Source organism: Salmo salar, chromosome 15, assembly GCF_965601325.2.
Source record: "Salmo salar chromosome 15, fSalSal1, whole genome shotgun sequence".
Taxonomy (NCBI): Eukaryota; Metazoa; Chordata; class Actinopteri; order Salmoniformes; family Salmonidae; genus Salmo; species Salmo salar.
The window spans coordinates 49143629-49159322 of record NC_138305.1 but is presented as its reverse complement, the minus strand read 5'-3'; the positions used below and the strand labels follow the sequence as shown (position 1 = coordinate 49159322).

The 15694-nt window shown below is 42.7% G+C and overlaps 1 protein-coding gene across 1 annotated transcript in view; it reads right to left on the bottom strand.

Moving 5' to 3' along the window:
* syne2a (spectrin repeat containing, nuclear envelope 2a) overlaps nucleotides 1-15694 on the bottom strand; it is a 216192-nt gene that overhangs the window by 15227 nt on the left and 185271 nt on the right. Inside the window, exons 94-97 of the mRNA XM_082961486.1 lie at nucleotides 13517-13683; nucleotides 1929-2091; nucleotides 1214-1407; nucleotides 104-254 (exon numbers count right to left, since the gene is read on the bottom strand). Of these exons, the coding sequence (XP_082817612.1) occupies nucleotides 104-254; nucleotides 1214-1407; nucleotides 1929-2091; nucleotides 13517-13683 (675 nt within the window). The remainder of the gene's footprint in view (nucleotides 1-103; nucleotides 255-1213; nucleotides 1408-1928; nucleotides 2092-13516; nucleotides 13684-15694) is intronic.

Sequence of the window (15694 nt, the reverse complement as noted above, 5' to 3'; positions counted from 1 at the left end):
ATTGGGTAAAAGTAGTGCACTATGTAAGGAATAGGGTGCCATTTGGGAGGCAGAAGTGAGCTTCACTGTCAGTTCCTATATGATCCTGACCCCCAAAACTGACCTCAAACTTCTTGAGCTCCTCCTTGGCGACTGTGTACGGAACGTTGTCAGAGTTGGGGTTGGCTGCCGTGCGTTCGGCCACCTTGAGCCACTCCTCAAAGCGCGAGTAGTCATCCAGAAACTTACACCACAGCCTCCAGGTCTCCTCGATCCTATCATAGGGAAACATCAGTGTAGGGTAAAGTTACCCGAGACGTTAATCTTTGGTCAGTTTTGCATTCCCCTCACTAATGGGCAAAGGAAAGATTCACCCATGTTGAATGTTATATTGTTTGCGTGCATCTCTGAGCGATGTTCTATCAATTCCCTGGGTGATTTTATGTTTTCATGTGTATCTGAGCTATTGCCGTTCGAGCAGGTGGAAATTTGTCAGGTATGAATAGCACTGCGATTAAGCCGCTCTCACTACACTGAAAGTTAAAAGGAATATGACTAAGATCTCAAAAACGTCTATCATACATGTCAGATTTCAATACTAGCTGATGCCATAACACGGGAGGTTGTCTTCTCACTAATAAGCAATTGATACTATTTTTGCGATATTCCTACTTTGAGAAATGTATAATTTAGGGTCCACCACATTTCTCTTATTTGTCTGCCTCTTCAGTCCAGGGTGCATTGCATGGTGCCGTTGCGAGACACATCGATCTGCAGGTTGAACATGGTGAGATTGTAGCTAACTATCTACTTCACACGCTGATATTGAATTCAGTCTTATTGTGAGTCGCTACGTTTGCTAGTTAGCCAGACAGAGCTGCCACAGATTTCCACAACAATTTTCACATGTTGCTACCAACCTTATTATAACGACAAAATTAAACATTCGTTAACAACATATATTGTTCTCACATATTAGTGTTATTTAACACTTTCAATTATAGGAATTAGTGGTTTTGGGTGGATATTTCCTTTAAGGTTAGGATAAGGGAAGGGGAAGCTGATCTTAACCCAGATGAAACTTCACTCTGGACCACGAAACATCACCATCCAAGTGACCCAGAAACTTCATTCATCACTTTTGGAAACACTTTGTATAAGCCACCTGTTTGGTAATGCATTATATCTTTTTTGGGGGATTGATTGATTTTGTGTGTGTGTGTGTGTGTCCTACCTGAGCCTCCTCTCCAGGGACATGGCACAGATGGCCCTCCAGCGCTGGTCTAGGCTGCAGGTGGTCTGCTGGATGGAATCATTCTCGCCGTCGCCGCCACCACCACACGCATCCTGGTCGTGCAGCAGGATGTCGCACAGCCTCAAAACGGACGACACGCCCTCCGTGTGCTGCTCGATGTCCCTCTGCAGCTCCTGTGGATGGAAACAAGGACAATCTTAGCGTAATGTAATGTGGACAGACAGACGGACAACGTTGGACACGGCTATTGACAAGGCTATGCATTGGATGGTTGTTTGTTCAATGGGGTAATATGTTTGTATCTATCGCCATCTATTCAAATAACTAAAATAAAATGAAATAAATACAGATATTACAGATATGGTCATTTTAGCTGACAAAATCCAAAGGGAATTACAATCTATATCTGAGTAATATGTTTTTGGCCCAGCACCAGTGGGAAATTTGTGATGTGCATATTACACAAAAACACCTTTGTGTAACCAGTCTTTTTCAATCTGTATTTATTCAGGTAAATCACTTCATAATATTTGCTATGACAACCTGGGTTGTGTTCAAGGGAAAACATTTTAAAGCGTTAAACAGGTACTCCCTCCCTGTTCATTTGGTGCCTAATGCACAGGACCCTGGCACCCACATGCTAAACTGACCCAAGATCGGTGTCTAGGGGCAACTGCACCCTACTACCACCCACCTGCTGTTGGGCGAGCCGTCTCTGGATCTCCTCATGGTGACACACGTTGTAGGTGACGGGCCTAGCCAGCTGTGTCTCGATGCGGGACAGCCATGATCGCAGGTTGCTCATGTTCTTGTCCAGCTGCTGCACCATACCCAGGGTCTCCTTCAGCTTCCTCACCCTGCACACACACACACCCACCCACCCAGACACACAAAGGGAAGAGAGTCAGAGCAATACTACATATCTAATAATTAACTACACCCAACATGTCTAATTTCAATTGTTTGATTGAGTCTTTCTGGAGTGGCAGGTGGACAGGGTTTGTACTTTTGGCACCATTCAACTACCAAGTTCAAGTGTTTATTCAAGTTCATTTTTTTTTTTTTTTACATTTTAGTCATTTAGCAGACACTCTTATCCAGAGTGACTTACAGTAGTGAATGCACACATTTCATAATTATTATTTTTTTTTTATGGTACTGGCCCCCCCGTGGGAATCGAACCCACAACCCTGGCGTTGCACACACCATGCTCTACCAACTGAGCCACAGGGAAGACCTGTGTTTATTCTTCACAAGTGCCCACAATTTAGTTTATTAGGATCCTCATTAGCTACTGCACATGCAGCAGCTACTCATCCTGGGGTCCACATAAAACGTACAAATACATGATTTTATTAGGATCTCTTTTAGTCTTCATTTGGACTAATCTTCCAAGAGTCCTTAAACATTAAAATACAATTTATAATACGATCACATTTTCATATATAACACACTGTTACAAACAAACATAATACACTGACAAATTGACCAGATAAATACTCTGAAAAGATAGATTGATTCCTTCATCTACCATAGTCACGCACAACCAACCTTCCCGTAACGAGTGCGCTGAGAGTTGGGAAGCAAGTACAGGGAGTGAGTGTTAATAAATAAATTAACAAAACAAGAACCACAAACAGCGCACCGACATAAAACAGGAACAATAACACCTGAGGAAAGAACCAAGGGGAGTGACAGATATAGGGAAGATAATCAAGGAGGTGGTGGAGTCCAGGTGAGTGTAACGAGGCACTGGTGCGCTAGACGATGGTGACAGGTGTGCGGGATAATCAGCATCCTGATGACATAGATGCCGGAGAGGGAGTACACGTGACAGGACCCCCTCCCCAACGCACGGCTTCAGCTGCAGGACGCTGACAAAGGGGACAAACCCGGGGATCAGGAGCGGACCGGTCACACCTGCTGAAGCGCGGGAACCTGTCGAGCCGGCTGGGGGCGCGGGAACCTGCCGATACGGCTGAGGCAGGGGAGCCTGGCGATCCGGCTGAGGCAGGGGACCCTGGCGATCCGGCTGAGGCATGGAAGCTTGACGAGCCGGCTGAGGCAGGGGAGCCTGGCGATCCAGCTGAGGCAGGGGAGCCTGGCGATCCAGCTGAGGCAGGGGAGCCTGGCGATCCAGCTGAGGCAGGGGAGCCTGGCGATCCAGCTGAGGCATGAGAGCCCGACTAGCCGGTGGAAGCAGGGGAGCCTGGCGATCCGGCGGAGGCATGACAGCTGACGAGCCGGCCGAGGCATGAGAGCCTGACGAGCCGGTGGAGGCAGGGTAGCCCGGCGATCTGGCTGAGGCATGAAAGCCCGACGAGCCGGCTGAGGCATGAGAGCCTGTAGCGGCTCCCAGACCTGACGGCATTTACACTGACAAAAAAAAAACACACCCTGATGCTTCCCTTAGGTGAGGTGTTATTCTGTAACGAGTGCGCTGAGAGTCGGGAAGCAAGTACAGGGACATGAAACAGGAACAATAACACCTGAGGAAAGAAGGGGCGTGACAGATATAGGGAAGATAATCACGGAGGTGATGGAGTCCAGGTGAGTGTCATGAGGCACTGGTGCGCTTAACAATGGTGACAGGTGTGCGGGATAATCAGCAGCCTGAAGACCTAGACGCCAGAGAAGGAGTACACATGACACTTCCAATGTATTATATTTAAATGGTTCTACAGTATTGTTTGAATTTATATTTCGAAAGGTTTCTGGTTTGCTCTGATAAATTATTATATTTCTTTATTGTGCTAAATAAAAATTTTATTTTGCTTATTTCTCTTTTCTGTCTGGATAACACATAGATGGTAGACAATCTATTCCTAGTATTTACTGAATGTCTGTCTCTTACCAACTGAATACTGTTGTGAATAGAGTGCGGCCATTTTAAATGGTGTAGATTGTGAAATAAAATAAGCATGTTTTTTTTCAATTATCTTGTTGATTGATGACCAACCAAGAGCATTGACCATGACTACAACAGAATAACCATATCTCCACCTTAAAACAATCCTTGCTGCTTTGTTCTGTGCAATCTGCAGCCTCCTAGTTTCACTTGCTGTTGCATTTCCGCAGTCCACAGAACAGTAGTTCACCTGACTCCCAATTAATGCTTGGGTTGTTTGTTTGGTCAAAAGTTTTAGAACACCTACTCATTCAAGGGTTTTTCTTTATTTTGACTAATTTCTACATTGTAGAATAATAATAAAGACATCAAAACTATGAAATAACACATATGGAATCATGTAGTAACCAAAAAAGTGTTGAACAAATCAAAATATATGAGATTCTTCAAAGTAGACACTATTTGCCTTGATGACAGCTTTGCACATGCTTTGCATTCTCTCAACCAGCTTCACCTGGAATGATCAGGCCTACCACTGTTGTGTCATCGGAAAACGTAATGATGGTGTTGGAGTCGCGCCTGGCTGTGCAGTCATGAGTGAACAGGGGGTACAGGAGGGGACTGAGCAAGCACCCCTGAGTTGAGGATCAACGTGGCGGATGTGTTGTTACCTACCCTTACCACCAGGGGGCGGCCCGTCAGGAAGTCCAGGATCCAATTGCAGAGGGAGGTGTTTAGTCCCAGGGTCCTTAGCTTAGTGATGAACTTTGAGGGCACTATGGTGCTGAACGCTGAGCTGTAGTCAATGCATAGCATTCTCATATAGGTGTTCTTTTTGTCCAGGTGTGAAAGGGCAGTGTGGAGTGCAATAGAGATTGCATCATCTGTGGCCTTTCAAAGCACTTCATGGCTACAGACGTGAGTGCTATGGGTCGGTAGTCACTTAGACAGGTTACCTTAGTGTTCTTGGGCACAGGGACTATGGTGGTCTGCTTGAAACATGTTGGTATTACAGACTCAGACAGGGAGAGGTTGAAAATGTCAGTGAAGACACTTGCCAGTTGGTCAGCGCATGCTCAGAGTACACGTCCTGGTAATCCGTCTGGCCCTGTGGCCTTGTGAATGTTGTCCTGTTTAAAGGTCTTACTCACATCGGCTGCGGAGAGCATGATCACACAGTCGTCCGGAACAGCTGATGCTCTCATGCATGTTTCAGTGTTTCAGTGTTACTTGCCTCGAAGTGAGCATAGAAGTTATTTAGCTCATATGTTAGGCTTGTGTCACTGGGCAGCTCTCGGCTGTGCTTCGCTTTGTAGTCTGTAATAGTTTGCAAGCGCCCTGCCACATCCAACGAGCATCGGAGCTGGTGTAGTACGATTCGATCTTAGTCCTGTATTGACGTTTTACCTGTTTGATGGTTCGTCAGAGGGCATAGCGGGATTTCTTATAAGCTTCTGGGTTAGAGTCCCACTTCTTGAAATCGGCAGCTCTACCCTTTAGCTCAGTGCGGATATTGCCTGTAATCCATGGCTTCTGGTTAGGGTATGTACGTACAGTCACTGTGGAGATGATGTCATCGATGCACTTATTGAAGAAGTCAGTGACTGATGTGGTGTACTCCTCAATGCCATCGGAAGAATCCCCATATTCCAGTCTGTGCTAGCAAAACAGTCCTGTAGTTTAGCATCTGCTTCATCTGACCACGTTTTTATGACCACATTTTTATTGACCGAGTCACTGGTGCTTCCTGCTTTAATGTTTGCTTGTAAGCAGGAATCAGGAGGATAGAATTATGGTAAGATTTGCCAAATGCAGGGCGAGGGAGAGCTTTGTACGCGTCTCTGTGTGTGGAGTAAAGGTGGTCTACAGTTTTTTTTCCCTCTGGTTGCACATTTAACATGTTGATAGAAATGAGGTAAAACTGATTTTTTCCCTGCATTAAAGTCCCTGGCCACTAGGAGCGCCGCCTCTGGATGAGCATTTTCCTGTTTGCTTATGGTGGTATACAGTGCGGTCTTAGTGCCAGCATCGGTCTGTGGTGGTATGTCGACAGCAACGAAAAATACAGATGAAAACTCTCTAGGTAGATAGTGTGGTCTACAGCTTATCATGAGATACTCTACCTCAGGCGAGCAAAACATCGAGACTTCTTTAGATATCGTGCACCAGCTGTTGTTTATAAATATACATAGACCCCCACCCCTTGTCTTACCAGAGGCTGCTGTTCTATCCTGCCGATAGTACATAACCCGCCAGCTGTATGTTATTAATGTCGTCGTTCAGCCACAACTCAGTGAAACATAAGATATTACAGTTTTTAATGTCCCTTTGGTAGGATATACGTGCTTTTAGTTCGTCCCATTTATTTTCCAGCAATTGTATGTAAAGTACGGATGGTAAAGGCAGACTAGCCACTCATCGCCTGATCCTCACAAGGAACCCCTATCTCCTTCCGCGAAATCTCCATCTTTTTCTCCTGCAAATGATGGGGATGGGGGCCTATTCGAGTGTTTGGAATAAATCCCTCTCATCCAACTCATTGAAGAAAAATTATTCATCCAATTCAAGGTGAGTAATCGCTGTCCAGAAGCTCTTTGCGGTCATAAGCGACGGTAGCAGCAACATTATGTACAAAATAAGTTACAAACAATGTGAAAAAAATAGCACGGTTGGTTAAGAGCCAATAAAACGGCAGCCATCCTCTCCGGCGCCATTATTTAAAGAGTCCAACAGTACATTTCAGCACCGTGTTCTCTTTCGTTAGATCATCAATCTGACATTGGTTGAATTCTATACTGGCACATAATGCCTTTGGGTGATGGACCATTCTTGATACACAGAGGAAACTGTTAAGTGTGAAAAAAAGGCAACTGCCCTGAGGGATACCGCTGTGTACATATCTGATGTTAGAGAAGCTTCCATTGAAGAACAGTCTCTGAGTTCTATTTGATATGTAACTCTCCAACCATGTGATGGCAGGTGATTTAAAGTCATAACAAGCAAGTTTTTTCAATAACAAATTATGATCAATAACATCAAAGGCTGCACTGAAAACTAACAATACAGCTCCAACTATCATCTTATTATACATTTATTTTAGCCAATCATAAGTCATCGGAGTCAGTGCAGTACAAGTTGAGTGTCCTTCCCTCTATGCATGCTGAAAGTCAGTAGTTAACTTGTTCTTAAATTATACATTTTTTAAATAGCATTGTAAACTATACACTCCTATAGCCACTACTACCATAGTCTGAGTACCAGTCTCTTTACGTTCCACTCCTTGTCATTGCCGAAAGGCCAGTATTTTTTCAATCTCAATGTTCAATATGTGCTGGATTTAAGGCGGAGTTGCTCAATGGTTGTTGGAAATAACATAAATATTTTCCATGACAACATGTGGAGCCTCGAACACAGAACCGGAAACATTTAGCTGTTAGCTCGGCAAGTTGTTGTATTTTGAGGCTTAAAATCTAAACTAAGACTTTTTGTGGTTGGAATTGCAGTATGTAGCTATTTAGTTGGGGAATTTAGACGTGAGCTAGCAACTTTTGACAGACTGGTTTCGTCTGGACAGACAAACAGTTACTTAGCAAACGGATGCCAAGAGATCTGTGGAGAAAAAAATTATAGTTCCAATATTTGCATAATAAACGTGATTTGAGGATAGCTGTGAGGGTGAGTGAATCAGGATCAAATCCTCCATTCTCATCAAGATCATAAATGATAGAATGTTCATATTTGAAGACGGCAGAAAGGCCAGTCTCTTTGGCACATGATATAGAGTACAGGGAGTGGATTAGCTAAAGAGACTCGTACCCAGGCTACTATTACCCTGCACCCCCCCACTTTTTTCCCAGGTGTCCCCTGGCCCTTCAACGATCACCATGGAAACTGGGCAACACAGAACACAGAAAATGTTGCCATGACTACATTTGATTACAAAAAGCTGCTCTTTAGAGAAAAATAGCTAGTGTGTGCAGGTTTGATCCTTCTGCTAACCCCCTGGTAGCACTCAATACTGTCTTCTACTTGAGGGAAGAGCTAGAGTTTTCGATAATAGTGAAAGTGAGTGTGTCTGTTTGTCTGTCTGTCTGGGTGTGTGTGCATGCATTTAAGTGTTTGTGTGTACGTGCACCATGTGTGCCATTTATCTTTGCTTTAAGAGAAAGTCAATATTCAGTATCTCATAAATGAACTAACAAAAATGTTACGTCTATAACGTGGCTTTCTCATTCCATATATAGCAGAAAATACTCATAAATGCTACATATATACTAAATTAGGTCTCCAGACAAACATTTTCCCCCTGGTGGCACCAGGCAATGATTTGGTAGCAACCCCCAATTGTTTTTGCTGCAGCGTCACACAATAGATTACATTTTAGTCATAATTTTATAAAGTCATTCACAATGCTTTATTAAGAAGTGAAATACACTACTGAGATGGTATTCAATAAATAAGTTGTTACATCTAACTTGTCCAAGCAGGAATGCATGATTCAAAATATTTTGATATGCAACCTAATTTTGTGTCGACAATTAGGCTATTTCTGTTCTATTTTACTGGTAAAATAGGGCTCCAGAATTTTCTGATTTCTTTGTTCAACAGAGATATATGCCTTCATCTTTATGTGCACTAATATTATTTATACAACGGGTGGGTCTAATCCTGAATGCTGATTGGTTAAAACCGCATTCCAGCCGATGTCAATTCCACAAGTTACCACCGGCTAAATCTATGAATTTAAAATGCCTATTTACTCTGTTCAATCCTATTTACTCTGTTCAATCCACTCTCATCAGCCCGGCCAGGCAATTTATAAACTTGATCTCCACTATAAAAAGTATTTAGACATTATCTCAAATTTCTTTTAGACTAACATTTAGTTTTCAACAGCGGAGATTTGTATAAACCTTGCTCTCTGTCTCTCTGGCATTTGCAACATTGTTTCATTGTTCAAATTTGTTCACATTTTCTATGCCAGGCGAAATCGTGTATCATTAGCTCATTGTTATGGATGTATCCAAATAGATGTCACTAGAAAACAGCTTCAACAAACACAAATGCAGCTGCTTTGCTGTTATTCTGGCTGCACTGTTTGACATGACTGTAAGTTCGACGTAGTTGGCTAGCAAGCAAGCAATGGATAAGAACTTTGCCAGCCAGTATGGCAATGGAACATTTATAATGAACAAAAGACTGAACGACTGGGTCGCGTCTCTGGCAACCAAACCGATAGAACGAATGATCAGCCGGCTTGGGTAGCAACCCTAGATTTGTGTCGGGACTATATCTTGTGGAAGGATGAAATAGTATGAATAAATGATTCAAAATAACATTTTTAATGAAAATATGTCAATCATTATTTGAATATGTTTGTAACCCATTGTATGAAGCCGGTGTTTGGAGGATATTGTCACGACTTCCGCCGAAGTCGGCCCCTCTCCTTGTTCGGGCGGCGTTTGGCGATCGACGTCACCGGCTTACTAGTTACCACCGACCGATGTTTCCCTGTTTGTTTGGTTTTGTCTTAATTATACACACCTGTTTCATATTCCCTGATTATGTTCATTATTTAACCCTCTGGCTTTCCTGTTTGTCTTGTCCGTGATTGTTTCCTGTTTTGTGGTTGTTGGAGGTGTTTCTCCCAACCATGTATTATTGCTGTGGGAGAAGTTGGATTATGGTTTTGAGTAAACACGTTTTGTTTGCACTCATCCCTGTGTCCTGTGCCTGACTCCGATACTTCTCCTAACGAAAATCATTACAGATATATTGGCACGGTTTGCCGGCCCATGCCAATATATCCTCTAAACACCGGCTTCTCAGGCATTATCACTTAAATATAGACCTAATTCACCACCTGAGGAACCACCTCAAAACACATTAGCTAGATAGCTAACTAAATATAATATCTACTGCTAATGTATTAATATAATAGTAAATGTAATGTCCTAACAAAACGTTGCTATCAGTGCACTTACGACGGCTGATGCACAATTTCGTACCCTTCGTATTTCAAAGACATCAGGTATATTGTTTGTAAAACAGTGTGCCTTGAGTGCAATAATGATCGTTGAGAAATAAAATTATACCTACAGAAAGCTGAGACCCTCCTCTCTTTGATATAGACAACTAGTTGCTTCCGAAGTATTTTTTGTCCTGCATTGCATTTCGAAATGTTATACAATCACGACGGGCACACAAAGGGGGAGAGAGAGCGTGAGAGGCTCACTCATTACAGCAGCTGGCCTCTGTGAAACAGGTAGGCACAGCATCAGGGCAGACACTTTTATTACAGGAATCATGAGGACAATGCATTATACTGTTTAACAGGTTTTATCTGCCCAAAAAATAGGAGGTTTTGATTGAGGTGACCAGAATAATGTGCAGCTCGAAGCAGTGCAACTAATATGTATTGTATTGCAATTCAGCTTTAAACTGTTAATATACAGTATACATGTAACAAAACTAAACCAAACTAAACTTAACCAAGCACCAAACTAAACCAAACTGAGCCTAAACAAAACTAAACCTAACAAAACTAGAGTAAACCACACTAAACTAAACTAATCAAAACTATACCAAACAAACCATGAGACCCACATTCCCTCCCACACCTCTCGCAAAATCTGACAGCCCAACAAAGAGTTGGGCCACACAAAAGACACTGAGCCCCAGGGCAAGGCTCCATGCTGAGCCAGTGTATAGGAAGAGAAGGATGGCTAGAGGGACAAAGAACGTGTGAAGAGGTATGGAGAGAGAGAGAACATTAAGGGAAAGGGAGAAAAAAGCAAGGTAAACAAAGTGACCGTCGCTATGGGGGGGGGGGGAGGGGGTTCAAGTCGCTTGGAGACAAGGCTCTATAGAGGTTACAGTTATATAGTAACAATGGTCACCACACACGTCTCGCCTGAGACTTTGAGAGTGCAGGAGTGACTTCCAGAACTTATAATGGTCCGGGTACAAGATGTATTAAGAACAGATGTAGGATCAGCTCACCCTCCCCAAACCCTAACCTTAATCATCAAAGTAAAAACACAACAACACGCAAACCTGTCCATAGACCGGTAGCAAGAACAATGTCATGCTACTCGAAGCTTAACCTTTAGCTTAGCAAACAATGCTCTCAGGGCCGTAGCGAGGGTCTGAGTTTTATTGAGGTCTGGAGGTCAAGACATTTTAAAGTTGAAGCTCATTAACTGCATTTCTATACAATTTAAAAACTCTAAAATGGTGTTTGGAAAACAGCAAAAACAAGCAAAAATGACCCCAGCTTTAGCTTAATTCACCTCAGTCGATCTACAAACACAGCCTATTAGCAATAAATTAGCCGCTACACATTAACTCACATTAACTCAGCACCCGGATTAAAAACTATAATTTAATACTTAGAGAGATCTGTTCGCAGAAAATTATTGTATTAACGTAAGGTAAAGAAATGTCTGCGTTACAGAACAATTTTGTTTTGCAGTTTTAAAGATAATTTCCTGCAATTCTACTCATTTTGCCATGACTTATGACATGATAATATGATATCTGAGTAAGTGACTAACAAAATCAAATGGGGACACCTGAAGGTCAGGGCCCCTGGGCACGTGTCATACCTGTTTCAACCTAGCAACACTCAGCCTTTGTTTCCCATATAGGTGTCAGGAGTGATGATGGCCCACCCCCAAAGAATAGTCAAGGACCCACTATGGCATAAACTTTATAGTAACTCACACTGTACCCTGTAGTTCACCAATGTTCCTTCAGCTTGGCAGCTGCTGTACACTCACTTTTGTTATATTCATTATCATCTACTGTCTACATAGCCAGCCACAGTGCGTACCCACAGACAGATGGACAGTCTTGGAATCAGAGGGGATTTAGCGTGTATGGCACCCCTCAAAAGTCTAGGACTGTACCATATGGCCTTACGTCTGCCTTCCGAGTTCCCCTTTTTCAGCCCAAGAGTGGAGGGGACCCAAGCAAGTTGGAGTGGGAGGAGAAGGGGGTGGGGGTTCTGTCGCCCCACATTAGCCGTGACGTGGTGGGGGCTAAACAATAGGAAACAGCACTATAGCCTACTGGCGCTAACGACAGCCTGGACCCCCTGTCAGCATCTGTTATCCGGTTAGCATAAAAGCTGACTAGCCGTAGTGCTAAACGATGTTGCCACTGTGAACAACACTCACAGCACTCCCTATGAACAATGTGCCATCCGTTGTCTCTGTGGTGTCTGTCACCCAGACAAGCTGCGCGCTGTGGTATCGGAGCATCGGGTCTCAGACCAACAGGCTTAGAGACTATTTACATGTTAAAGACTATCTGCAGCCAGAAACTATTTGCAACACTGACTCTCCATACATGAAAACCTTACACACAAGCGCGCGCACACACACACACACACACACACCACACACACACACACACACACACACACACACACACACACACACACACACACACACACACACACACACACACACACACACACACACACACACACACACACACACACACACACACACACACACACACTGTCAATGCTGTTGCTCTATTTATACTATTTATTTAACTGCGCGACCTAGTCACTATTCAATTTATGTTTGTAAATACAGTCATACTTGACATGCACATTCATAATCATACATATCATTTACTACTTTGCATACTACCTTCTTGTAATTACTTGATATTTTTTATTTGACTTGATATTTTCTATTTTGCATTTGGCCTTTTATTATTGATATTGATTATTGTACTGCAATATTGAGGGAGCTACCACGCAAGCATTTCACTGCACCATTTATAAATCCTGTAAACTGTTTTGTTTAAAAAAGAATTGCCTCCTGAAGAGCACAAAGCAACTGTCAACATTCGGCCACGGTGGCACCTGACCTGGCAGACAGATGGGCGGTTGAATAAAATAAAGCTTCACCCACCAAACTGAGACAAGGAAGGATATGAAGTCACTTGTTGTCTTGTTGCAGCTTCTGTAACCCTTACGATTGTGGTAGTAGTAGAAGTAGTAGTAGTGCTAGTGGTGGTAGTATTGTAGTAGAAGCAGTAGTAGTAGGCCTAGTAATAGAAGCAATCATTTGGTGGGTGCTTATATTTGTCCTAAATATGTTTCTTGCATATCCCAACGTTCCCTGAGAGTGGGGTCACAGCCAGGGTGAGTCATTATCAACGGCAAACCTGGAGCGTTGCTCAAGGGCACATAGACAGATTTTTCACCATGTTGGCTAGGGGATTCAAACTAGAAACCTTTCCATTCCGGGACCAACACTCTAACCGCTTAGGCTACCTTCCGCTAGTAGCAGTAGCCTGTGTGGGTATGAATCCCGGCTCTTCTCTCCGTCTCCCCTTCATTTCATACTGTCTCTGTCATTGGAAAACAATAACAAAAAAAACCTGAGCCCAGTTTTTAAATGTGCTAGCCTCACCTGGCCTCAATGTGGTGGAAGAGGTGCTGCCAGCGGTCCCTGGCGTCCCTCAAGGTGCCGTGGAGCTGGGCCTGCTTGGCCTGGTCGCTGGCCAGCATCAGCTGCTCCCCCAGCTGCTTGAGGTGGCTTTTGTTCTCACTGAACAGGTTGATCTCCTCCATACAGTCCTATGAAGAAGAAGATGAAGATGAAGACTAATACTTTTCTTTTCAGATCACCGAAATCTGTCTTTTGCTTTCAAGGAGAGGGAGCAGACTACCAAACCTGGGTCAAATACATGTTTAAAATTATGTACTTTCAGCTACATCAAGTGCATTTCAAATACATATTTACAACAGATAGGGGGGATCGATGACCTAGCTAACAACTTCTTCTCAAAGCCCACCCCCCGTTCTTTCGGCTACCCACTCACTCAGGTATCTCCAAATCATTTTTGGGGGGCTTTCAAACAATTGAGGCAATTGTGCAATTTTTTAAATGTCATGGCCAAACTTAAATCAACTGAAATCAACTCCATATGTGTGATGTTACTTAAAGGTGATTAGGCTGTAAAAAAAAAAAAAAGACTGCCCCTATCGCTTCCATTGATTGTTAGCTAGCGGTGGCTAAAATTAGCTGTAGTTTATAGTGGCTAACCATAGAGATCCTATTAAATTATTATTATTATTATAATTTTACGTGGCTAACATCAAGTTATAAAATCATGAACTTCTGCTTTAAGCTTTGATCAAGGGGTGCCCACAAGAAGAAGGGCTGCTAAACAAAGATCACTTTCTATTTAAAGCGTTGAATTGATTTATTTTTCCCTCACACCACATCAAAAACATGAACACACCCTGTGTACTAAATGACTACCATCGATGATGAGAAAGAAAAGGAGGTGTTATCTAGGCTAAATTCAATAGAAAGGGCCATTGTTGTACTGTACAGAAAGAAAGGGGTTGGCCAAATCCTCATGTACCCATTCTGCCCTAAATCACTGAAGCTGGAGACTCATATCTCCCTCACGAGCTTTAAGCACCAGCTGTCAGAGCAGCTCACAGATCACTGCACCTGCACATAGCCCATCTGTAAACAGCCCATCCAACTACCTCATCCCCATACTGTGTTTATTTATTTATCTTGCTCATTTGCACCCCAGTATCTCTACTTGCACATTCATCTTCTGCACATCATTCACTCCAGTGTTTAATTGGTATATTGTAATTACTTTGCCACCATGGCCTATTTATTGCCTTACCTCCCTTATCTTACCTCATTTGCACACACTTTATATAGACTTTTTTTCTACTGTATTATTGACTGTATGTTTGTTTATTCCATGTGTAACTCTGGGTTGTTGTATGTGTCGAACTGCTTTGCTTTATTCTTGGCCAGGTCGCAGTTGTAAATGAGAACTTGTTCTCAACTAGCCGACCTGGTTATTGATATGAACATATATTCAGCATGACATTCATGCAAGCATTATAATATATTTACAACCCAAAAGCAATGTGAAATGCACTCATAAGTTGTGCCATAAGCAATAAAAGGGTTAGCTGGCAACGTCAAGAAAAAAAGGGGCAGAAGGCTGTGTGTTGTTTTTGTTCTGGATGGCCAGATAGCAACAATGACAAGAAACTGTCACGTGGTAAATCGTAAGTGGCTCGTTTCAACTTGTTTGATCTTGTTCTTAATATGTCTTGTTTTGACTGATGTCTATGATAACATGTCTAAAATGTGTTAGCTAACCAACAACTGTAATGACATATTTGAGACACAAGTACTCATTGTGCAACGTTATGTTTTCAAAATACATTGGGAATGAAATATACTGTAGTTAACATGTTATCAACAATCTAAGCCAACCCTGTCGGTTTTACCACATATTTGAGCAGGCCTCGGTTTTGTTGCTTAACAATCAACCTCTCTACGTACTTAGACTAAGATTCGTCTGGGCTTGATATAGCCAGCTAGCTAAGCTACAGCAACTGCATGCTTAGAATTGCATCATGGGAGATTAAATGCACCCTGGGAATCGTAGTATGGTGTAGACGAGGGCAATACAGAAGCTTCAAAATGACAAAAACAATGAATCGCACAGTATGACTAACAATAACGATAAAATATCAACATTTGTATCAAATCTTACAGTAGTACATATTTACTAACAGCATAATAACTGTTTATAAAGTGGCG